The following is a 23,854-nucleotide window of genomic DNA, read 5'->3' as shown; positions in this document are numbered from 1 at the left end:
CTGTGAGTCCAAATGTGCACTTCACATTTCCATATTTGAAAACATGTAATTTACAGTATCAACGTTTATTATCGCTATGTTTGATCCACAGTTACAAAGATGACATGCGTGATACCCTGGGTTGTCCTGAACACAATGAGCCTGTGTTTGTCGTATTGTGAGGAAAATTAGCCACAGAACACGCACTTGAATGCACTCATGACTCCATTCTATGTGCACCAAAATTACAATACGTTTGTCTGAAGTGCCTTTTGAAAGCCTAACACTGTATGATCATGTGGTATCACTTAGCTAGCCATGTTGGCAATAGAATACACTTTCAAATGATGCCCACCTCACCCAGATTGCGATGTATAAGGATTGCGTAAACAACAGTAATTGTGTGATGGTGGGGATGCGGGGCTGTTACAAACAACAACAAATGACAAGTGTGCTTGCTTCAGATCCTCAATGGCAAAATGCTGAGAAATGTACAGTAAATATAAAATGCACATCAAATTAACAATGTAATGTCTGGATTCAGTCTTGTGTCAGGTGAACTGTTGTGTCCTCACCTTTGGTCTGATAATTTACCATAATCTCAAGTGTTCTCTTTCAATTTCTACCATTGTAATGCATATGTTTTTTTAAAGTTATTCTGTTATAGGCCAATTTCAACAAGTGGAAGTCATTCTGTAACTACAGTATAGGACTCAAACGTAGTGGGGATGGGTAAACACTATGTTGAAAGTGTGTTTATCTGTGTGTGTACGTACCTGAGGGAGTGTGTCTGTGTAATCTGTATCACCTCTCTCTTCCAGGAGGAGGGTCCAGAGGTGCTGCTGAAATGTATTATTATTATTTATTTTTTTCACCTTTATTTAACCAGGTAGGCTAGTTGAGAACAAGTTCTCATTTACAACTGCGACCTGGCCAAGATAAAGCACAGCAGTTCGACACATACAACAACACAGTTACACATGGAATAAACAAACATACAGTCAATAATACAGTAGAAAAAGTATATATACAGTGTGTGCAAATGAGGTAAGATAAGGGAGGTAAGGCAATAAATAGGCCATGGTGGCGAAGTAATTACAATATACCAATTAAACACTGGAGTGATTGATGTGCAGGTAGAGATACTGGGGTGCAAAGGAGCAAGATAAATACAGTAAGGGGATGAGGTAGTTGGATGGGCTATTTACAGATGGGCTATGTGCAGTGATCTGTGAGCTGCTCTGACAGCTGGTGCTTAAAGCTAGTGAGGGAGATATGAGGCTTCAGTGATTTTTTTGCAGTTCATTCCAGTTATTGGCAGCATTCTTTTGGAGATATTGGAAACCCAAATTGGTCTACATGGACAAGTTCTGGCCTGGTTTAGATCTTATCTGTCGGAAAGATATCAGTTTGTCTCTGTGGATGGTTTGTCCTCTGACAAATCAACTGTAAATGTCGGTGTACCTCAAGTTTCCGTTTTAGGACCACTTGTTTTCACTATATATTTTACCTCTTGGTGATGTCATTCGGAAACATAATGTTAACTTTCACTGATATGTGGATGACACACAGCTGTATATTTCGATGAAACATGGTGAAGCCCCAAAATTGCCCTCGCTGGAAGCCTGTTTCAGACATAAGGAAGTGGATGGCTGCAAATGGTCTACATTTAAACTCAGACAAAACAGAGATGCTTGTTCTAGGTCCCAAGAAACAAAGAGATCTTCTGTTGAATCTGACAATTAATCTTGATGGTTGTACAGTCGTCTCAAATAAAACTGAAGGACCTCGGCGTTACTCTGGACCCTGATCTCTCTTTTGACAAACATATCAAGAATATTTCAAGGACAGCTTTTTTCCATCTACGTAACATTGCAAAAATCAGAAACTTTCTGTCCAAAAATTATGCAGAAAAATGTATCCATGCTTTTGTCACTTCTAGGTTAGACTACTGCAATGCTCTACTTTCCGGCTAACCGGATAAAGCACTAAATAAACTTCAGTTAGTGCTAAACACGGCTGCTAGAATCTTGACTAGAACCCAAAAATGTGATCATATTACTCCAGTGCTAGCCTCTCTACACTTGCTTCCTGTTAAGGCAAGGGCTGATTTCAAGGTTTTACTGCTAACCTACAAAGCATTACATGGGCTTGCTCCTACATATCTTTCCGATTTGGTCCTACCGTACATACCTACACGTATGCTACGGTCACAAGACGCAGGCCTCCTTACTGTCCCTAGAATTGTTAAACAAACAGCTAGAAGCAGGGCTTTCTCCTATAGAGCTCCATTTTTATGGAATGGTCTGCCTACCCATGTGAGAGACGCAGACTCGGTCTCAACCTTTAAGTCTTTATTGAAGACTCATCTCTTCAGTAGGTCCTATGATTGAGTGTAGTCTGGCCCAGGAGTGTGAAGGTGAACGGAAAGGCACTGGAGCAACGAACCGCCCTTGCTGTCTCTGCCTGGCCGGTCCCCTCTCTCCACTGGGATTCTCTGCCTCTAACCCTGTTACAGGGGCTGAGTCACTGGCTTACTGGTGCTCTTCCATGCCGTCCCTGGGAGGGGTGCGTCACTTGAGTGGGTTGAGTCATCGTGATCTTCCTGTCTGGGTTGGCACCCCCTCTTGGGTTGTGCCGTGGCGGAGATCTATGTGGGCTATACTCGGCCTTGTCTCAGGATGGTAAGTTGGTGATTGAAGATAACCCTCTAGTGGTGTGGGGGCTGTGCTTTGGCAAAGTGGGTGGGGTTATATCCTGCCTGTTTGGCCCTGTCCACGGGCCACAGTGTCTCCCGACCACTCCTGTCTCAGCCTCCAGTATTTATGCTGCAGTAGTTTGTGTTGGGGGGCTAGGGCCCGTCTGTTATATCTGTAGTATTTCTCCTGTCTTATCCGGTGTCCTGTGTGAATTGAAGTATGCTCTCTCTAACTCGCTCTTTCTTTCTCTCTCTCTTGGAGGACCTGAGCCCTAGGACCATGCCTCAGGGCTATCTGGCCTGATGACTCCTTGCTGTCCCCAGTCCACCTGGCCGTGCTGCTGCTCCAGTTTCAACTGTTCTGCCTGCGGCTATGGAACCCTGACCTGTTCACCGGACGTGCTAACTGTCCCAGACCTGCTGTTTTCAACTCTCTAGAGACAGCAGGAGCGGTAGAGATACTCTGAATGATCGGCTATGAAAAGCCAACTGACATTTACTCCTGAGGTGCTGACCTGTTGCACCCTCGACATCCACTGTGATTATTATTATTTGACCCTGCTGGTCACCTATGAACATCTTGGCCATGTTCTGTTATAATCTCCACCCGGCACAGCCAGAAGAGGACTGGCCACCCCTCATAGCCTGGTTCCTCTCTAGGTTTCTTCCTAGGTTCTGGCCTTTCTAGGGAGTTTTTCCTAGCCACCGTGCTTCTACACCTGCATTGCTTGCTGTTTGGGGTTTTAGGCTTGGTTTCTGTACAGCACTTTGAGATATTAGCTCATGTAAGAAGGGCTTTATAAATAAATCTGATTTGAACGGGAAAGAAAAGCGACCAAAGGAAGAATTGGCTTTGGGGGTGACCAGTGAGATATACCTGCTGGAGCGCGTGCTACGGGTGGGTGCTGCTATGGTAACCAGTGAGCTGAGATAAGGCGGGGCTTTACCTAGCAGAGACTTGTAGATGACCTGGAGCCAGTGGATTTGGGGACGAGTATGAAGCGATGGCCAGCCAACGAGAGCGTACAGGTCGCAGTGGTGGGTAATATATGGGGCTTTGGTGACAAAACGGATGGCACTGTGATAAACTGCATCCAATTTGTTGAGTAGAGTGTTGGAGGCTATTTTATAGATGACATCGCCAAAGTCGAGGATCGGTAGGATGGTCAGTTTTACGAGGGTATGTTTGGCTGCATGAGTGAAGGCTGGTTTGTTGCGAAATAGGAAGCCGATTCTAGATTTAATTTTGGATTGGAGATGCTTAATGTGAGTCTGGAAGGAGAGTTTACATTCTAGCCAGACACCTAGGTATTTGTAGTTATCAACATATTCTAAGTCAGAACCATCCAGATGCTGGCAGGTGCAGGCAGTGATCGGTTGAAGAGCATGCACTTAGTTTTACTTGCATTTAAGAGCAGTTGGAGTCCACGGAAGGAGAGTTGTATAGCATTGAAGCTCATCTAGAGGTTAGTTAACACAGTGTCCAAGGAAGGGCCAGAAGTATAGAGAATGGTGTCGTCTGCGTAGAGGTGGATCAGAGAATCACCAGCAGCGAGAGCTACATCATTGATGTATACAGAGAAGAGAGTCGGCCCGAGAATTGAACTCTGTGGCACCCCCATAGAGGCTGCAAGAGGTCCGGACAACAGGCCCTCCGATTTGACACACTGAACTCTATCAGATAAGTAGTTGGTGAAGCAGGCGAGGCAATCATTTGAAAAACCAAGGCTGTTGAGTCTGCCAATAAGAATGTGGTGATTGACAGAGTCGAAAGCCTTGGCCAGGTCGATGAATATGGCTGCACAGTAATGTCTCTTATCGATGGCGGTTATGATATCGTTTAGGACCTTGAGCGTGGCTGAGGTGCAGCCATGACCAGCTCTGAAACCTGATTGCATAGCGTAAAAGGTACGGTGGGATTCGAAGTGGTCGGTAATCTGTTTGTTGACTTGACTTTCGAAGACCTTAGAAAGGCAGGGTAGGATAGATACAGGTCTGTAGCAATTTGGGTCTTGAGTGTCTCCCCCTTTGAAGAGGGGGATGACCGTGGCAGCTTTCCAATCTATGGGAATCTCAGACGATACGAAAGAGAGGTTGAACAGGCTAGTAATAGGGGTTGCAACAATTTCAACAGATAATTTTAGAAAGAGAGGGTCCAGATTGTCTAGCCCGGCTGATTTGTAGGGGTCCAGGTTTTGCAGTTCTTTAAGAACATCAGCTATCTGGATTTGGGTGAAGGGGAGGCTTGGGCGAGTTGCTGTGGGGAGTGCAGGGCTGTTGACCGGGGTAGGGGTAGCCAGGTGGAAAGCATGGCCAGCCGTAGAAAAATGCTTATTGAAATTATAGTGGATTTATCAGTGATGACAGTGTTTCCTAGCCTCAGTGCAGTGGGCAGCTGGGAGGAGATGCTCTTATTCTTCATGGACTTTACAGTGTCCCAGAACTTTTTGGAGTTTGTGCTACAGGATGCAAATTTCTGCTTGTAAAAGCTAGCCTTTGCTTTCCTAACTGCCTGTGCTTATTTAAGATATTGAAGGCATTTTAAAGAAGGACCAGGCATCCTCTACTGACAGGATGAGGTCAATATCCTTCCAGGATACCCGGGCCAGGTTGATTAGGAAGGCCTGCTCGCTGAAGTGTTTTAGGGAGCGTTTGACTGTGATGAGGGGTGGTCGTTTGACCGCAGACCCGTTACGGATGCAGGCAATGAGGCAGTGATCGCTGAGATCTTGGTTGAAAACAGCAGAGGTGTATTTGGAGGGCAAGTTGGTTAGGATGATATCTATGAGGGTGCCCGTGTTTACGGATTTGGGGTTGTACCTGGTGGGTTCATTGACAATTTGTGAGAGATTGAGGGCATCATGCTTAGATTGTAGGATGGCCGGGGTGTTAAGCATGTCCCAGTTTAGGTCACCTAGCAGCACTAGCTCTGAAGATAGATGGGGGGCAATCAGTTCACATATGGTGTCCAGGGCACAGCTGGGGGCAGAGGGTGGTCTGTAGCAAGCGGCAATGGTGAGAGACTTGTTTCTGGAAAGGTGGATTTTTAAAAGTAGAAGCTCGAATTGTTTGGGTACAGACCTGCATAGTAAGACAGAACTCTGCAGGCTATCTCTGCAGTAGATTGCAACACCGCCCCCTTTGGCAGTTCTATCTTGTCGGGAAATGTTATAGTTAGGGATGGAAATGTCAGGGTTTTTGGTGGTCTTCCTAAGCCAGGATTCAGACACGGCTAGGACATCCGGGTTGGCAGAGTGTGCTAGGGCAGTGAATAAAACCAACTTAGGGAGGAGGCTTCTAATGTTAACATGCATGAAACCAAGGCTTTTACGGTTACAGAAGTCAGCAAATGATAGCGCCTGGGGAATGGGAGTGGGGCTAGGCACTGCAGGGCCTGGATTAACCTCCACATCACAAGAGGAACAGAGGAGTAGGATAAGGGTACGGCTAAAGGCTAAAATAACTGGTCGTCTAGTATGTTCAGAACAGAGAGTAAAAGGAGCACATTTCTGGGCACGGTAGAATAGATTCAAGGCATAATGTACAGACAAAGATATGGTAGGATGTGGATACAGTGAGGGTAAACCTGTGCCTAGAGTGACGATGAAAGAGATATTGTCCCTAGAAATATCATTTAAACCAGGTGAAGTCACCGCATGTGTGGTAGGTGGAACTAAAGTGTTAAATAAGGCGTAGTGAGCAGGGCTAGAGGCTTTACAGTGAAATAAGGCAATAAATACTAACCAAAACAGCAATGGACAAGGCATATTGACATTAGCGAGAGGCATGTGTAGCCGAGTGATCATAGGAGTCCAGTGAGTGGCTTCAGGCAGCTTGCGGGCCGGGGCTAGCAAGCTAACAGAAAGGCCTTGGAGGGACGTCGCGACGGAAGAAAGTCTGTAATAGCACGAGGGGGCCACAACATCGGCAGACGGATCAGCAGGGCTCCGTGTGTTAACCAGGCCAATTGGCAGAATAGGTATAGTGGCCAAAGAATTTGTCCGGTGGGCCTCATAAGCTAACAGTCCGATGTGCTCTGGATAGCTAGCAGGCCGCGGCTAGCATGCTAGCGGATGGGATTTCAGGGGACGAAGCGACGGCGGAGCCAGTTGAGAAAAACCCCATCGGGCAGTGGTCCAGTCGTGATGAGTCGGCTGGGGTCTAAGCCAGTTGGCAAAAAGAGGTATTGTAGCCCAAGTAGTGGCTGATTGAGCTCTTTGGCTAGCCGGGAGATGGGCCTAGCAAGGCTAGCTCCAGGCTAATTGTTAATTGCTTCGGGACAGTGACGTTAGCCAGGAGTGGCCACTCAAATAGTAGCTAGTTAGCTGCTGTGATCCAGGTGAGAAAAAAAAAATGTTCAGAGCTTGCGGTAGGAATCCGGAAATATGGAGAAAAATAAGTCCGAATTGCTCTGGTTTGAGTCGCGCTGTGCAGACTGGCGAGAGTTGTCCGTGCTAGAGGTGGCTGATGACCGCTAGCTGACTACTAGCTAGTTAGCTGGCTAGCATCTGTTGGGGTTCCGATTCAGGCGACGGTTCAGAAGACGGATCAGCAGGGCTCCGTGTGGTGGGTATAGTGGCCAAAGAATTTGTCCGATGGGCCTCTTAAGCTAAGTCCGATGTACTTTAGACAGCTAGCGGGCCGTGGCTAACTAGTAGCCAGTTAGCTGGCTAGCTTTTGATGAGTTGAGTTCTTAAGTATAAAAATAGCAGATCTGTACGACATTGGGTGAGGCGGGTTGCAGGAGAGTATATTCAGTCCGTAGATAGAAAGTGATATTAAAATATTAAATATATATACGAGAAAACAAACAAACAAACAAGGGAAAACGATGTTTACAAGGGACAGGAAGGGACAAGACAAAAACATATCCAACTGCTAAGCCATCTTGAAGTTTATGGAATTAACATTTGAACTTAAAGCACTGGGTGAAGGGGAGAAGACAGGTTAAAGAAGGATTTTTAAGCCTTGAGACATGGATTGTGTATGTGTGCCTTTCGGAAGGTGAATGGGCAAGACAAAAGATTTAAGTGCCTTTGAACGGTGTATGGTAGTAGGTGCCCAGGCACACCGGTTTGTGTCAAGAACTGCAATGCTGCTGGGTTTTTCACGCTCAACAGTTTCCCGTGAAAGGCTTTCGACAGCTTGTAGAATCCATGCCCTGACAAATTAAGGCTGTTCTGAGGGAAAAAGGGGGCGGGTCTCACCTTTCCATAGAGTGGTCATATTAGTTTTTGTAGGCCAAACTGTTCGGACGCTACAGACGTTTTTGTGGGAAGACCAATTTTTCGGGATGTCTCCTGGTCTGACAAACGCCACTGTAGCTCGGCCACCTTCCACCGCAGATGTGGAAGGCCGACATTGGAGGATGTGGTGGTTTGAGATGCAGCCTCCGGAGGCTTGCAGCGGCCAAATTGAGCTCAGTACTCCCAAATTTTGTAACAATGTGGAGGGCTCCATATACAGTTGAAGTCGGAAGTTTACTTACACCTTAGCCAAATACATTTAAACTCAGTTTTTCACAATTCCTGACATTTAATCCTAGTAAGAGTTCCCTGTCTTAGGTCAGTTATAATCACCGCTTTATTTTAAGAATGTGAAATGTCAGAATAATAGTAGAATGATTTATTTCAGCTTTTGTTTCTTTCATCACATTCCCAGTGGGTCAGAAGTTTAAATACAATCAATTAGTATTTGGTAGCATTACCTTTAAATTGATTAACTTGGGTCTAACGTTTCAGGTAGCCTTCCACAAGCTTCCCACAATAAGTTGGGTGAATTTTGGCCCATTCCTCCTGACAGAGCTGGTGTAACTGAGTCAGGTTTGTAGGCCTCCTTGCTCGCACACGCTTTTTCAGTTCTGCCCACAAATTTTCTATGGGATTGAGGTCATGGCTTTGTGATGGCCAATCCAATACCCTGACTTTGTTGTCCTTAAGCCATTTTGCCACAACTTTGGAAGTATGCTTGGGGTCATTGTCCATTTGGAAGACCCATTTGCGACCAAGCTTTAACTTCCTGACTGATGTCTTGAGATGTTACTTCAATATATCCACATAATATGCCATCTATTTTGTGCAGCAAAGCACCCCCACAACATGATGCTGCCACCCACGTGCTTCAAGGTTGGGATGGTGTTCTTCGGCTTGCAAGCCTCCCCCTTTTTCCTACAAACATAATGATGGTCATTATGGCCAAACAGTTCTATTTTTGGTTCATCAGACCAGAGGACATTTCTCCAAAAAGTACAAGCTTTGTCCCCATGTGCAGTTGCAAACTGTAGTCTGGCTTTTTTATGGCGGTTTTGGAGCAGACTTCTTCCTTGCTGAGCGGCCTTTCAGGTTATGTCGATATAGGACTCGTTTTACTGTGGATATAGATACTTTTGTACCTGTTTCCTCCAGCATCTTCACAAAGTCCTTTGCTGTTGTTCTGGGATTGATTTGCACTTTTCACACCAAAGTACGTTCATCTCTAGGAGACAGAACACGTCTCCTTCCTGAGCGGCATGACGGCTGCGTGGTCCCATGGTGTTTATACTTGCGTACTATTGTTTGTACAGATGAACGTGGTACCTTCAGGCGTTTAGAAATTTCTCCCAAGGATGAACCAGACTTGTGGAGGTCTACAATTTTTTTTCTGAGGCCTTGGCTGATTTCCTTTGATTTTCCCATGATGCCAAGCAAAGAGGCACTGAGTTTGAAGGTAGGCCTGGAAATACATCCACAGGTACACCCCCAATTGACTCAAATGATGTCAATTAGCCTATCAGAAGCTTCTAAAGCCATGACATTTTCTGGAATTTTCCAAGCTGTTTAAAGGCACAGTCAATTTAGTGCATGTAAACTTCTGACCCACTGGAATTGTTGATAGTGAATTAATCTGTCTGTAAACAATTGTTGGAAAAATTACTTGTCATACACAAAGTAGATGTCCTAACCGACTTGCCAAAACTATAGTTTGTTAACAAGAAATTTGTGGAGTGGTTGAAAAATGAGTTTTATTGACTCCAACATAAGTGTATGTAAACTTCTGACTTCAACTGTATCTCCGCATTGACATGAATGGTAACTGATGCAAGCAGTAGAATCAGATTTAAAAAGCAGCTAAAAATACACCTTATGGAACAACAGGGACAGTGAAGACACACACAAAGGTACAGACACATGCATACGCACACATTGTGATATTGTTGTATGGCGGTATTGAACATGTTGTGGATATGTGGTGGTGTAGGGATGTTATATGATGTACTGTTTTAAATTTAGCTAATTCAGTACAAACATAGTTCACTGTTTTATCTGTTGTTTTACATGTAATGTGGGTGCTTTGGTGTGTTTGGACACCAGGAAGAGTAGCTGCTGCCATGGGGATCCTCTGTCTTAAGTGTGGGACCATGCCTTCAAATGATCAAATCACTGCCGAGTCGATTGATGCACCTGTGCGCCAATCTAATTAACATAATACACAAATCCCTATCAAAATCAGTCTAAGGTAGAGATATGTTTTTTGGCATTGGATGTGTGTCAATCTGCCTATGTCGGCTTTCCGCATCTGCCGTGGAAAGCTACAGTGCTGTTTGTCAGACCAGGAGACATCCCAAAAATCTGTCTTTTCATGAAAACGGATTGTCCGACAAACTAATATGACCAGTCTAGGGAAAGAGGAGGCTCTGACGAACACGGTGGTGTTCTCCGTTTTGCCTCGTGAGACTCGTCTGAAGTCCTTGCCAACTTCTGTCTGTAGCGTCCAAACCGTTTGGGCTACAAACTGATATGATCCAACTGTAGAAAGGGGAGATTAGTTTTGTTCTACGACCCCCACAAGTGTCACGGGACATGTCTTAAGGTAACCCGGTACCGGTTAAAAACATTTATGGAAGTAGTTTTGTGCCTGCAAAAAAGGGTTAAATATGTGTACAAAAAAATCATATCTCCTAGATATAGGAAAGACACATTAAAACCTTAACATGAGAGAAGGGATCTTGGTTGCCGTCATAGCTCAAAGGGTATTGTTAAATTAAATAGGGATGCCCGTTCTTTGAAATAAAGTACTGCTTATTAAATTACACAAAGTGGTGTAAAGTAGTTTTTTTGGGTATCTGTACTTTATTATTTATATTTAACTAATATTACTTCACTACATTCCTCAAGATAATATTGTACTTTGTACTCCATACATTTTCCTTGACATCCAAAAGTACTCGTTACATTTTGAATGCTTAGCATGACAGGAAAATAGTCAAATCAATGCACTTATCAAGAGAACATCCCTGGTCATCCCTACTCCCTCTAATCTGGCGGACTCACTAAACACACTGTGCCCGCGGCTTTCCGTAAATAAATAAAACAAGAAAATGGTGCCACCTGGTTTGCTTAATATAAGGAATTTGAAGTGATTTATACTTGTACTTTTGATACTTAATATATTTTAAACCAAATACTTGTTTACTTTTACTTAAGTAGAATTTTACTGGGTGACTTTTACTTGAGTCATTTTCTATTACGGTATCTTTACTTTTACTCAAGTAGGATTGTTGGGTACTTTTCCCACCACTGATTACACATCAATCTCCTATGATCAGTATCTTTCAAACTGAGGGCAGACTTGTTTAGAAAGAACAGTGTGATAGTAAGAATAGAGTAGAAAATAATGACTTTATTCCATCTACATCACCTCAGTAAGGTAAATATTCAACTGTCCTTGTTCTAGCCCAGGTTTACTGTCTGAAAACAGGTATTTACAGTTAACAAAGGGTTGAGGGGTATGTGATTAATTACCCTCTCATCCCAAGACACTTCACACGATAACTATAATATGTCAGCTAAAGAAAGGTTCCCAGATATCCCCTGTGTACATCTCAAGCCACACTGCTCTTTCCGTTGTGGACACTCTTATGTCTGGTAAGGTTAGTCAGGAAAGAGAAGCTCTTGTAACATAGTTTGCACTTGAAGGGCCTCTCCTTGGTGTGAACGGTCTGGTGCTCCTTCAAATAGTTTGCCCTAGCGAAGCACTTCCCACACGTGGGGCAGGAGTAAGGCTTGTCGGCGTCCGTCCTAACGCTCGGCCACTCACGTTGTGACCCAATGACACCAGAGGAGGTAGAAGCAGGAGCCACCACCCTCAGGTGGTGAGTCTTTGAGATCCCTCGATCTCTAGCCGTTGTTTGGGTGTTGTTGGGATTGTTATAGGTTAGGTACCTCTTGTGATGAATGCCCATCCTGACCCTGTCTGTATTCGTGGGGTAACCATGACCAGGAAAACTAGACCCAGGTCCAGGCTGTCTATGAACCCAGTCACCAGGCTTTAGACGAGACCCTGAAGGAGAAGACAGACTTGCTGATAGACTACCACCAGGGGCGTCTCCCACCGCTCTCTGTGAAGGCTGAAGGCCAGGGTAACCTGCTCTGTTCATCATGGATACTGTGGTGTTTGTATCATAGGAACAGGAGGGTCTATCTCTATCGGCCCCAGGCCCTGCTACATCCCTGCACTGAGACTGTGAAGAGAAGGGTCTGGGCTGCAGATTGGATACCTGACTGGAGCCTCTGTCTCTCTGATGACCACCAGGACTGAGGTTGTTCAGTCCACCTGTCCACTGGTTGTCTTCTGTGTGGTGGTGGAGTCTCTGTCCCTCGGGGTTGGGTCCTGGTTCCGACTCAAGAAGGAACCGTGACGGCTCTTGATCCAGTGTCCTGATCCGGGGCAAGGGTTTGTGACCAGTCACCTCAGAGATCCAGTCTCTCCTACCAGCAACACCGGATATCAGCAGGTCCTCATGGACTGCAGACTGTAGACACAAATTGAACAGAAGAGCATTTAAAAGTTTATATATATTTCTATAAAACAAACTCTTTGCTGTACACACAGAAACATGACAAAATGTTTACCACAGTCAAGCCCATCCCTAACACTGTGATTCAAGTACCTAACAATATGGCGCCATCGGAGTTTCTTATTTAAAAAAAATACAGATGTGTTGATTTACAATTTTTTTGTAGTTTTACCCATTTTTCTCCCCAATTTCGTGGTATCCAATTGGTAGTTACAGTCTTGTCTCATCGCTGCAAGTCCCGTACGGACTCGGGAGAGGCGAAGGTCGAGAGCCGTGCGTCCTCCGAAAGACAACCCAACCAAGCCGCACTGCTTCTCGACACAATGCCCGCATACCCGGAAACCAGCCACACCAATGTGTCGGAGGAAACACCGTACACCTGGCGACTGTGTCAGCGTCCACAGGAGTCGCTAGAGAGCGATGGGACAAGGACAATACAGCCGGCCACACCCTCCCCTAATTGGGACTACGCTGGACCAAATGGGTCTCCCCGTCTTGGCCGGCTGCAACACAGCCTGCGCCACTCTGGAGCCCCCCCCAGCCCAGCGTTGAGGACACTTTCCCATCCACTGACCTCCACCAAATCGCCTCTGGTTGTGGCATGCTCAGTGATGTTGTCCCCTGGGCCCTTGGCTGCATCAGTCTGGGTCTGGGAATCCAAGATGGTCGCCCAGTCTCCTCTATTAGCCTCCAGCCAACCACCTGCAGGAAGAGGTTAGAAAATATACTTTACAAACATGGTAGAGAACTCTACATATGGAGTTTTTTTAGTCAATTACCTGGTGAAGTTCATACATTATAATGTGTGTTTTGTATTGAATTCATTTCAAGTTGTATTGAATTCATTTTATGAATTAAGAAAAAACAGCCAAGAGTATCACTACTCCCATTGAAGGTCTATTACTGTATGTAGGCTATATTTATTTCTCCCTTACCTTGCTCCCCCATCTTTAGTCCACTCAGCAGATCAATGCTCTCTGGTCCGTCTTCTATTGTCTCCTCTTTGACCAGCAGCAGATCAGGCTTCCCATCCTCCATGTGTACTGACTGTAAGAGATACAGAGTGAGAGGATGTTGGATCAAGAAATCTGATATGAGCACCCTGCTATGGAGCATCTTCTGATTGGGTAATGAGGGATTGCTATGAGTACTATGCAAACAACATGTTAGTTGATCTGATTTTACACTTGACACTTTAAGGGTTTGATCATTTAAAAGCATGGTCCCACACTTAAGACAAAATGTATCAAGACCTGGGCCCGTATCCACGAAGAGTCTCAGAGTAAAAGTGCTGATCGAGGATCAGGTCCTCACCTGTCTATATAGTCTTATTCATTATGATTTAAAATGCAAAACTAATCCAAGATCAGCACTCCTACTCAGAGAGGCTTTGTGGATACGGGCCCTAATACCACAGTAGTTTACAATGGGCTCACCTCAGTGAGACTGTGTGTAGTCCTGTGCTGCTCAGCTGGTTCCTCTGTGAGTTCAGGGGGAGGTGTAGACTGGTTGTCCTCCATGACCATGGTCCCCTCAGGGTTACCCAGACCCTCCTCACACCCCTCCTCCTTCACCAGCAGTAACTCTGGACCCTCCTCCTCTTGGAAGAGACAGGTGATACAGATCACACAGACATACACCCCCTCAGTGTTTACCCATCCCCACTACATTTGATTCCTATACTGTAGTTACTGATTGACTTAATCGTTGTTAAAGCCATCATGTTGGACATGATTGATTGATTTTATTTGTCAGTAAAAAAATAAGAAATAAAAATTATATAAATTCAGCAAAAAAAGAAACATCCTCACTGTCAACTGTGTTAATTTTCAGCAAACTTAACATGTGTAAATACCACCTTAACAGCTGAGACAAACTGAACAAGTTCCACAGACTTGTGACTAACATAAATGGAATAATGTGTCTCTGAACAAAGGAGGGGGGGGGTCAAAAGTAACTGTCAGTATCTGGTGTGGCCACCAGCTGCATTAAGTACTGCAGTGCATCTCCTCCTCATGGACTGAACCAGATTTGCCAGATCTTGCTGTGAGATGTTACCCCACTCTTCCCCCAAGGCACTTGCAAGTTCCCGGACATTTCTGGGGGAAATGGCCTTAGCCCTCACCCTCCGATCCAACAGGTCCCAGATGTTCATTAATTGTTTATGGTTCATTGAACAAGCATGGGAAACAGTGTTCAAACCCTTTACAATGAAGATCTGTGAAGTTATTTGGATTTTTACGAATTATCTTTAAAAGACAGGGTCCTGAAAAAGGGACGTTTCTTTTTTTGTTGAGTTTATATATACATACACACAGTACAAAGATGTTTTTTTATGGAAATATCACATTTACATAAGTATTCAGACTCTTTACTCAATACTTAGTTGAAGCACCTTTGGCAGCGATTACAGCCTTGAGTCTTCTTGGGTATGGCGCTACAAGCTTGGCACACCTGTATTTGGGGAGTTTCTCCCATTCTTCTTTGCAGATCCTCTCAAGCTCTGTCAGGTTGGATGGGGAGTGTCGCTGCACAGCTATTTTTAGGTCTCTCCAGAGATGTTTGATCGGGATCAAGTCCGGGCTCTGGCTGGGCCACTCAAGGACGTTCAGAGACTTGTCCCGAAGCCACTCCTGCGTTATCTTGGCTGTGTGCTTAGGGTTGTTGTCCTGTTGGAAGGTGAACCTTCGCCCCAGTCTGAGGCCCTGAGCGCTCTGAAGCAGGTTTTCATCAAGGATCTCTGTACTTTGCTCCGTTCATCTTTCCCTCGATCCTGACTAGTCTCCCAGTCCCTGCCGCTGAAAAACATCCCCACAGCATGATGGTGCTACCACCATGCTTCACCGTTGGGATGGTGCCAGGTTTCCTCCAGACGTGACGCTTGGCATTCAGGCCAAAGAGTTAAATCTTGGTTTCATCAGACCAGAGAATCTTGTTTCTCATGAGAGTCCTCCAAGCGGGCTGTCATGTGCCTGTTTTACTGAGGAGCGGCTTCCGTCTGGCCACTCTACCATAAAGGTCTGATTGGCAGAGATGGTTGTCGTTCTGAAATAATCTCTCATCTCCACAGAGGAACTCTGGAGCTCTGTTAGAGTGACCATCGGGTTCTTGGTCACCTCCCTGACCAAGGCCCTTCCCTGATTGCTCAGTTTGGCCGGGCGGCCAGCTCTAGGAAGAGTCTTGGTGGTTCCAAACTTTTTCTATGAAAGAATGATGGAGGACACTGTGTTCTTGGGGAACTTCAATGGTTGGTTTCCATGGCCCAGCAGCCGCACACAAGCCTAAGATCACCATGGGCAATGCCAAGTGTCGGCTGGAGTGGTGTAAAGCTCGCCGCCATTGGATTCTGGAGCAGCGGAAACACGTTCTCTGGAGTGATGAATCACGCTTCACCATCTGGCAGTCTGACGGACAAATCTGGATTTGGTGGATGCCAGGAGAACGCTACCTGCCCCAATGTATAGTGCCAACTGTAAAGTTTGGTGGAGGAGGAATAATGGTCTGGGGCTGTTTTTCATGGTTTGGGCTAGGCCCCTTAGTTCCAGTGAAGGGAAATATTAACGCTACAGCATTCAATGACATTCTAGACGATTATGCTTCCACCTCTTGTGGCAACTGTTTGGATAGGGCCCTTTCCTGTTTCAGCATGACAACGCCTGACTCTGCACAAAGCGAGGCCCATACAGAAATAGTTTGTTGAGATCGGTGTGGAAGAACTTGACTGGCCTGCTCAGAGCCCTGACCTGAACCCCATTGAACACCTGTGGGATGAATTGGAATGCCAACTGCAAGCCAGGCCTAATCGCCCAACATCGGTGCCCGACCTCACTAATGCTCGTGGCTGAATGGAAGCAAGTCCCTGCAGCAATGTTCCAACATCTAGTGGAAAGCCTTCTCAGAATAGTGGAAGCTGTTATAGCTGCAAAGTGGAGACCAACTCCATATTAATGCCCATGATTGTGGAATGAGATGTTCGACCTTTGGTCATGCAGTGTAAGTCTCAACTAAAAATCTGCATGATGAACTACACTGTACAAAAATATAAAAGCAATATAAAGTGTTGGTCCTCTGTCATGAGCTGAAATTAAGGACCACAGAAATGTTCCATTTGCACAAAAAGCTTATTAACCTCAAATGAACTTTGAGCACAAATTTGTTTACATCCCTGTTAGTGAGCATTTCTCCTTTGCCAAGATAATCCATCCACCTGACAGGTGTGGCATTTTAAGAAGCTGATTAAACAGCATGATCATTACATAGGTGTACCTTGTGCTGGTGACAAAAGGACACAAATGTGCAGTTGTCACACAACACAATGCCACAGAGGCTGCACGTTTTGTGGGAGCATGCAATTGGCATGTTGACTGCAGGAATGTCCACCAGAGAATTGAATGTTCATTTCTCTACCATAAGCCGCAGCCAACATCGCTTTAGAGAATTTGGCAGTACGTCCAACTGTCCTCACAACCGCAGACCACGTGCCCAGGACCTCCAAATCTGGCTTATTCATCTGCGGCATCGTCCAGCCACACGGACAGCTAATGAAACTTTGGGTTTTCACAACCGAAGAACTTCTGCACAAACTGTCTCAGTGAAGCTCATCTGCGTGCTCGTCGTCCTCACCAGGGTCTTGACTTGACTGCAGTTCGACATCGTAACCGACTTCAGTGGGCAAATGCTCACCTTCGATGGCCACTGGCATGCTGGAGGTGTGCTCTTCACGGATGAATCCAGGTTTCAACTGTAACGGGCAGATGGCAGACAGAGTGTATGGCGTCGTGTGGGTGAGCGGTTTGCTGATGTCAACGTTATGAACAGAGTGCCCCATGGTGGCGGTGGGGTTATGGTATGGGCAGGCATAAGCTACGGACAACAAACACAATTGCATTTTATCAATGGCAATTTGAATGCACAAAGATACCGTGACGAGATCCTGAGGCCCATTGTCATGCCATTCATCCACCGCCATCACCTCATGTTTCATGTCGCAAGGATCTGTACACAATTCCTGGAAGCTGAAAATGTTCCAGTTCTTCCATGGCCAGCATACTCACCAGATGTGTCACCCATTGGGCATGTATGTTTGGGATGCTTTGGATCGACGTGTACGACAGCGTATTCCAATTCCCGCCAATACCCAGCAACTTCGCACAGCCATTGAAGAGGAGTGGGTCCACAGGCCACAATCAACAGCCTGATCAACTCTGCGAAGGAGATGTATCGCGCTGCATGAGGCAAATGGTGGTCACACCAGATACTGACTGGTTCTGATCCACGCAGCTAACCTTTTTTTTAAGGTATCTGATGCATATCTGTATTCCCAGTCATGTGAAATCCATATTTAACGCCTCATTTATTTAAATTGACAATATTAACTAACTATGTAAACATTTTGAAATTGTTGCATGTTGCATTTATATTTTTATTCAATGCTATTCTCATAAAGTGTCTTGGGGAACAAAATTAAGTAGTTGAATGGAAGTAATGAAATAGGCATTTCTGAACATCGTATAGCCTACACAGTACAAACACAATATGTAACAGTCGTTTTATGTCTGGATGCAAAAATATGCATTTAAATAGATTTCACCTGTGTTCTAACTAAACAAACTGGCATTTAATACATGGTTCCACTCAGTCATCTTGTCTAGAATGCAGGAAAATACAGGTCAGTTCAAGAGGATGCTATGTTAAAATGTAGTTCCCTTTATCTTATGTCGTTATAAATCACATACAATTATTATATTATCTGAACAATAGTATAGCCTTAATTAATATGCTTGTACTGGACAGTGTTGATGAAATACGAACGCAATAATAGGTGGGTTGGATAAATGACCAGCTCTTGACACGCATCATTAATTCATTCTGAATCAAATGTATTTGATTTAATTCTTCATTAGTGTAACCACAATGTTCCGTTGAAATGACAGATGCACTCACAATTGGACACACCAACAGTAGGGAATCTTACTGATCTAATATATGAAATAGGGCTAATTTACCATCTGATGAAAAGGAAACTCCAAATGCATTAGCTAAAATGCTAATAAAATATGCTGCTAGTTAGCAGTGTATTGGTTAATGTAACAGTTAACCCCTGTAAGTCTATACCGTTGTTAGGGGAGGGTTCAAAGCTGACATATGGAATTGTTTTAAGATGGTCATACTATGGATAATTTAGCTATTTGATTCTGAATTTTGACGCCCCTTTAGGTATCAAAAAAATATACTCCTAGTCTTATGGGTAAAAATAAAAGCTATGCATGAAGCCTCTAGTAATAAAAGTCCCACATACTTAGGAGACCTCATAAGCTGTCCTAACCAGTTAACCTCTAGAGTCAATGTCTGCGCCCCCGCGGAAATGTAATTAGCATAATAAAATGGATGAAACATTTCGGATAAAAGCAGCGAGTCTATTTAAATATAAAAACGTGGAACTTGAAATTGAATGTCATGGTCAGTACACCTGTGTTTTCAGAATGCAACACGTTTTTTTCTGCTATTGTGAACTCTGCAGATTATTCAAATTAAATCATCAAGTCTAATGCAATTTGATGGCTTTTATGTCAAAGTGATTAGAGGGACACTAGAGCGCTGAGTACCAGGCCATTAGCAACTTGACAGCCGTAAGCAAGTTTGATAGCCTACTAACACTCATCAGCACCGTTCATTTATAGAGCACAGTTTTGGAGTAGCCTAGATACCGTGACTCAACGGTCATGTGGAATTTGACTGCAATCCGCCGGTGTGGTGTTAATAAGTACACATTACATTTAAGTCATTTAGCAGACGCTCTTATCCAGAGCGACTTACAAATTGGTGCATTCACCTTATGATATCCAGTGGAACAACCACTTTACAATAGTGCATCTAAATCTTTTAAGGGGGGGTAGAAGGATTACTTTATCCTATCCTAGGTATTATCTGTACCTATCCTAGGTACAGTAACAGCCCTATGTACAGGCGTTATAACCTATACCGGTGAGGACATTCAGATGCATATTCAGCTGGTGCTGGTGGGAGAACCTCTTCTCACACTGGGGGAAGCTGTAGAATTTCTCTCTTTTTGTGGACCCTCTGGTGCCTCTTCAGGTTGCAAGCCTGGGCGAAGCGCATTTGACACTGGGTACAGCTGTAGGGTTTCTCTCCCGTGTGGACCCTCTGGTGAATCTCAACCTTCTGGGGGCTGCTGAAGCCTTTGTTACAGAACATGCAGAGGAACCGTTTCTCTTTACTATTGCCTGATGTGGCTCTCCCTCCCCGGGACTGGGATCTAGCACTGTCGTTTGAGTTCAATACCTGATCAAAAAGGACACGGACATGTGAATCGGAAGGTGCCATAGTTGTGGACACTGAGTCGCGATCCCTAAGCGTGTGTAAAGGGGAGTGGGTTGCGAAGTTTGTATTTGTCTCTAAGCTTTCCCTGTAATCCCAGAAGTCACTGGTGTTGACCTGCGAGTGTCCTTCTCCTAAGTTAGACTCTGCATTCCATGTCAGAGGAACGTCGCCCTCCACTTTCACCTCATCTACAACCAGGCCCTCTCCTTTCTTATCTAGGCACCCTTCAGAATATACACTACTACTGTACTGGTTCCAGTCCCCTCTCATTGGATTAGTCTGTGCATCTAAACCCACAGGCATGACACCAGGAATCATCTCTGTCTCCGTAGCGTATGAACAGGACGGATCATTGCCAGTCAGTAACGAGTCACCTAAACCCCGATGGGACAGAACCGGGCTCGGGTTACTATAAAGTAAATACTTTGAGCGGGGAGCAGGAGGATAGCCCAGTTGCCTCAGCCCCGTTATAGTCTCTGTCTTGAGGACGGCGTTCAGCGTTCCACTGACCTCCGTGATGCTGTGTCTGGTCCTGGGCAGTGCTGGGGTGGTGGTGGGGTCTTCTGTGGCTACAGGGTGCGCTCCAGTCTGGATGTCTCTGCTGTGCCGTGGGTCCTCTCCTTCAGTCCTCTCCTGCTTCACCCCAGGACCTGCAGCCTCTGCATCTGTAGACTGACACAAGAAGAGAGATGGTTATTACCGGTACATGAGTTGAATTGGATAACAATGTTGTTGGGAAGTCTAACAAGTTCCACTATGGCAGATACATGAAGATGTACATGTAAGCAAGTAAATAGCTGAGGGGAGCCTTCCTGAAATAAACGGGCCACATTAGATGCACTGTAATTTATATGTTACACTATGACACTAACCTCTATAACGATAACGTGCTGGGTTGAGGTTCCACTCCCCTCATCAACAGTGATTGGTTGGTCATCTCTCCATGTATTGTGTCTCACTGGCTTCACAAAACTCCTGTGGCCTCCAGTGAGATGTCCTTCACCTGAGAGAGTGGTTGGGGGAAAATAGGTGCTTAGGTTAGGTACTGTGTCAATGCTCAACACTATATTGTGAAGTAAAGTATTTGACATGGTCTACAATTGGCAAGGATATGTGGTAACACGTCACATGTAAGGTAACAAGTCACAAAACTATTCATAGATCGATTATGTTCCATTCATCATATTGTTTTTTAATAAGTGATCGGAAATGCAGTAAATCATGAATATGATAGTGTCTTTGTGCAAGATTGCGAAGTAATCAGGGGAATTATTGAATACAATCCAAAAACTGACCAAGACCCAACTCTGGTTAATCATGCAGTGTGTGCTTAACACATGCGCAGAAGGGAACGGGCCTTCTGCAAAATGTACCTCTTGCCATTCCTCTGTATCGGTCGAGGGACTTGACACTATTGGGACGACTGGCAAGGACGCGCTCTCGTATTGTCCTCTCTGCGCGCTCCCGTGCCACCTTCAGTTCCAGTTGCTGTAGTTTCCTCCGCAATGCCCTGTTTTCTTTCTGGCTTTGAGTTATTTCCAAACGAAACACTGCATGGTCGTCGTCTACGAGTTTACATATCTCTGCCACGGCTGCATTCGCTAGCACCTCCATAACGGAGGCTATTTGAGTGTGAAAAACCATTACGTTAGTTAGCCATTCTTAGCGGCTAGATAGCTAGCATTACCTAGATAACATCTATCAACCAAGTCCTGTCTTCAACGCTGATTAAACACTACCCTGGGTTGAAGTATGTGATATGTTCAGTTCCAGGGTGTTATTTAACGTCTAAATAACAAAACGCTAACGTTGAAACTGTTCCTGTGCACGATTCATTTCCGTTAACTACTTCTCTGTGTGAATTTCCGGCAGACAAGACGATGTGTTGCCCATTGCTGCCTTTCACTGGTCGGAATGCGCATTTTGGTCACAAAAAAGTTAAATATTAATGGACCAACCCTGTACCTATACACTATCCCCGAAAACCACCACCCATCCCATTACGTTGGCCCCAAGAGATCCTACATCAGTCCTGGGAGGATGGAACCCCTTCTCTCAAAACTCCCTGTAGATCTTCTGCACTAAAATCTCTCACACCCTAATATTTCTCTGCTGCTGCAACTATCACATCTATCTTCTGTTATTTCTGCTCCATCAGTGCAATTGATCACCATGGCTATAAACGCAAGAAATCCAACCTTGGTAAAACTCCTCTCTGGATCTCTCTCTTCAGGCCTATTCACTGGGTGGCTCCCAGTCGAATCCCTCACCCTTGGGCTATTGAAGCGTTATGGGTTCTAGGTGCGCAACGATTAGCAGCTCAGATCAGAAAGAAGGCAGAGTGCACATTAAGCTTGAATAACTGGGCCTGCTTGGAGCATATGTGGTCACATTATTATAGGATGACTTGGGAGAATGATGATCCGCAATAGAGGCTGGCATTGCAGAGGTGGCACGTTTCACCAGCTCTGCTCTCCACATCACTCAAGTGTTGGCAGTCTGCGCTGGCCAAGTGAAGGCTGCATTGGTCATGACGCAGACCCACTTCTGGCTCTCCATGACTTCCATCCAGGAGACAGAAAAGACTCCTTTGCTCAATGCACCCATCTCTGAAAAGGGCCTCTTCGGAGACACCATGAGAAAGACAATGGGGCGTCTCATGAAGTTAGGGTAGGAAAAGAAGCAGCTGCCTCTTTCCTGTGGTGCGTCGGCTCCCAAACCGCCGTCCTCCGCCTTCTTCATGCCGGGTGGGAGCAGCAGCCCGTGGCCGAAAGCTAGGCGAGCAGCTCCAAGAAACTCCTAGCCCCCCTGTGGAAGCCCCGGTTGCCCCAACAGCGCCGCCGGCCCCCAGCAGCCTTTCTTGAAGCCTAGATGGGTGAACCTGTCAGAATGCTCTCGGAAGCGCCACCGAACCTGATTGGCGGAAAAGTGACCTGAATAAAAACCTTTTAATAAAAGAGAGAAACAGACAACTTGTCTTTCCCCATTGTGGACAATCCTATGTCTGATAAGGCTACTCAGGAAGAAAAAGCTCTTGTAACATAGTTTGCACTTAAATGCCCTCTCCTTGGTATGAGCGTTCTGGTGCTCCGTCAAATAGTTTGCGCTAGCGAATCGGTTCCCACACGTATGACTTGTCGCCATCCGTCCTAATGCTCGCCCTCCCACGTTGTGACCCAATGACACTGGAGGAGGTAGAAGCACGTGCCACCACCCTTAGGTGGTTAGTTTTTGAGCTCCCTCAAGCCATTGTTTGGGTGTTTTGGGGATTGTGTGCTGTTTTATAGGCTAGGTACCTCTCTTGGTGAACGCCCATCTGTATTGGTGGCGTAACCCTGAGGTAACTGAGTAAGGCTAGATCCAGGACCAGGCTTTCTATGAATCCAGTCACCAGGCATTAGATGATATCCTGAGAGAGAAGACAGACTTCCTGTTAGACTCCCACCTCGCTCTGTGAAGGCTGAAGACCAGGGTGACCTGCTCTCTATCTGCCCCAGGACCTGTTCATCCCTGCATTGAGACTGTGAAGATTAGGGTCTGGGCTGGCGACTGGATCTCTGACTGGAGGCTCTGTCTGACCACCAGGATTGAGGTTGTTCAGTCCAAAGGTTCTGGTGGAGTCTCTGTCCCACGCGGTTAGGTCCTGGTTCCGACTCGGGAAGGAAAAGCGATGGCTACCGATCCATGGTTCTGATCCGGGGCCAGGGTTTGTGACCAGCCAACTCAGAGGTCCTGTCTCTCCCACCAGTAACACTGGATACCAGCAGGTCTTCTTGAACTGCAGACTGCAAACAAATATTGTACAGAAAAGCATAAAGGTTTATAGAAGAAACTCCTTGCCGTACACACAGAAACATTACTTTATAAATGTTAACCACAGTCAAGCCCATCTCTAACACTGTGATTCAGGTACCTAACAGTGTGGAGCCATTGGAGTTTATTATTTAAAAATATCCATATGTGTTGATTCAACAATGAAGTATAATGTTTTGATTAGACTG

The 23,854-nt window shown here is 45.3% G+C and overlaps 1 protein-coding gene across 1 annotated transcript in view; it reads right to left on the bottom strand.

Annotated features, from left to right (window-relative positions):
• Positions 1-11,313: 11,313 nt before the first annotated feature.
• LOC120052924 (zinc finger protein 606-like) overlaps positions 11,314-23,854 on the bottom strand; it is an 86,588-nt gene continuing 74,047 nt past the window's right edge. Inside the window, exons 6-7 of the mRNA XM_039000159.1 lie at positions 13,087-13,214; positions 11,314-12,467 (exon numbers count right to left, since the gene is read on the bottom strand). Coding sequence (XP_038856087.1) covers positions 11,538-12,467; positions 13,087-13,214 — 1,058 coding nt within the window. The 3' untranslated portion in view covers positions 11,314-11,537. The remainder of the gene's footprint in view (positions 12,468-13,086; positions 13,215-23,854) is intronic.

This window comes from Salvelinus namaycush, chromosome 8, assembly GCF_016432855.1.
Source record: "Salvelinus namaycush isolate Seneca chromosome 8, SaNama_1.0, whole genome shotgun sequence".
Classification (NCBI taxonomy): Eukaryota; Metazoa; Chordata; class Actinopteri; order Salmoniformes; family Salmonidae; genus Salvelinus; species Salvelinus namaycush.
This window is presented reverse-complemented; position numbering and strand designations above follow the sequence as displayed.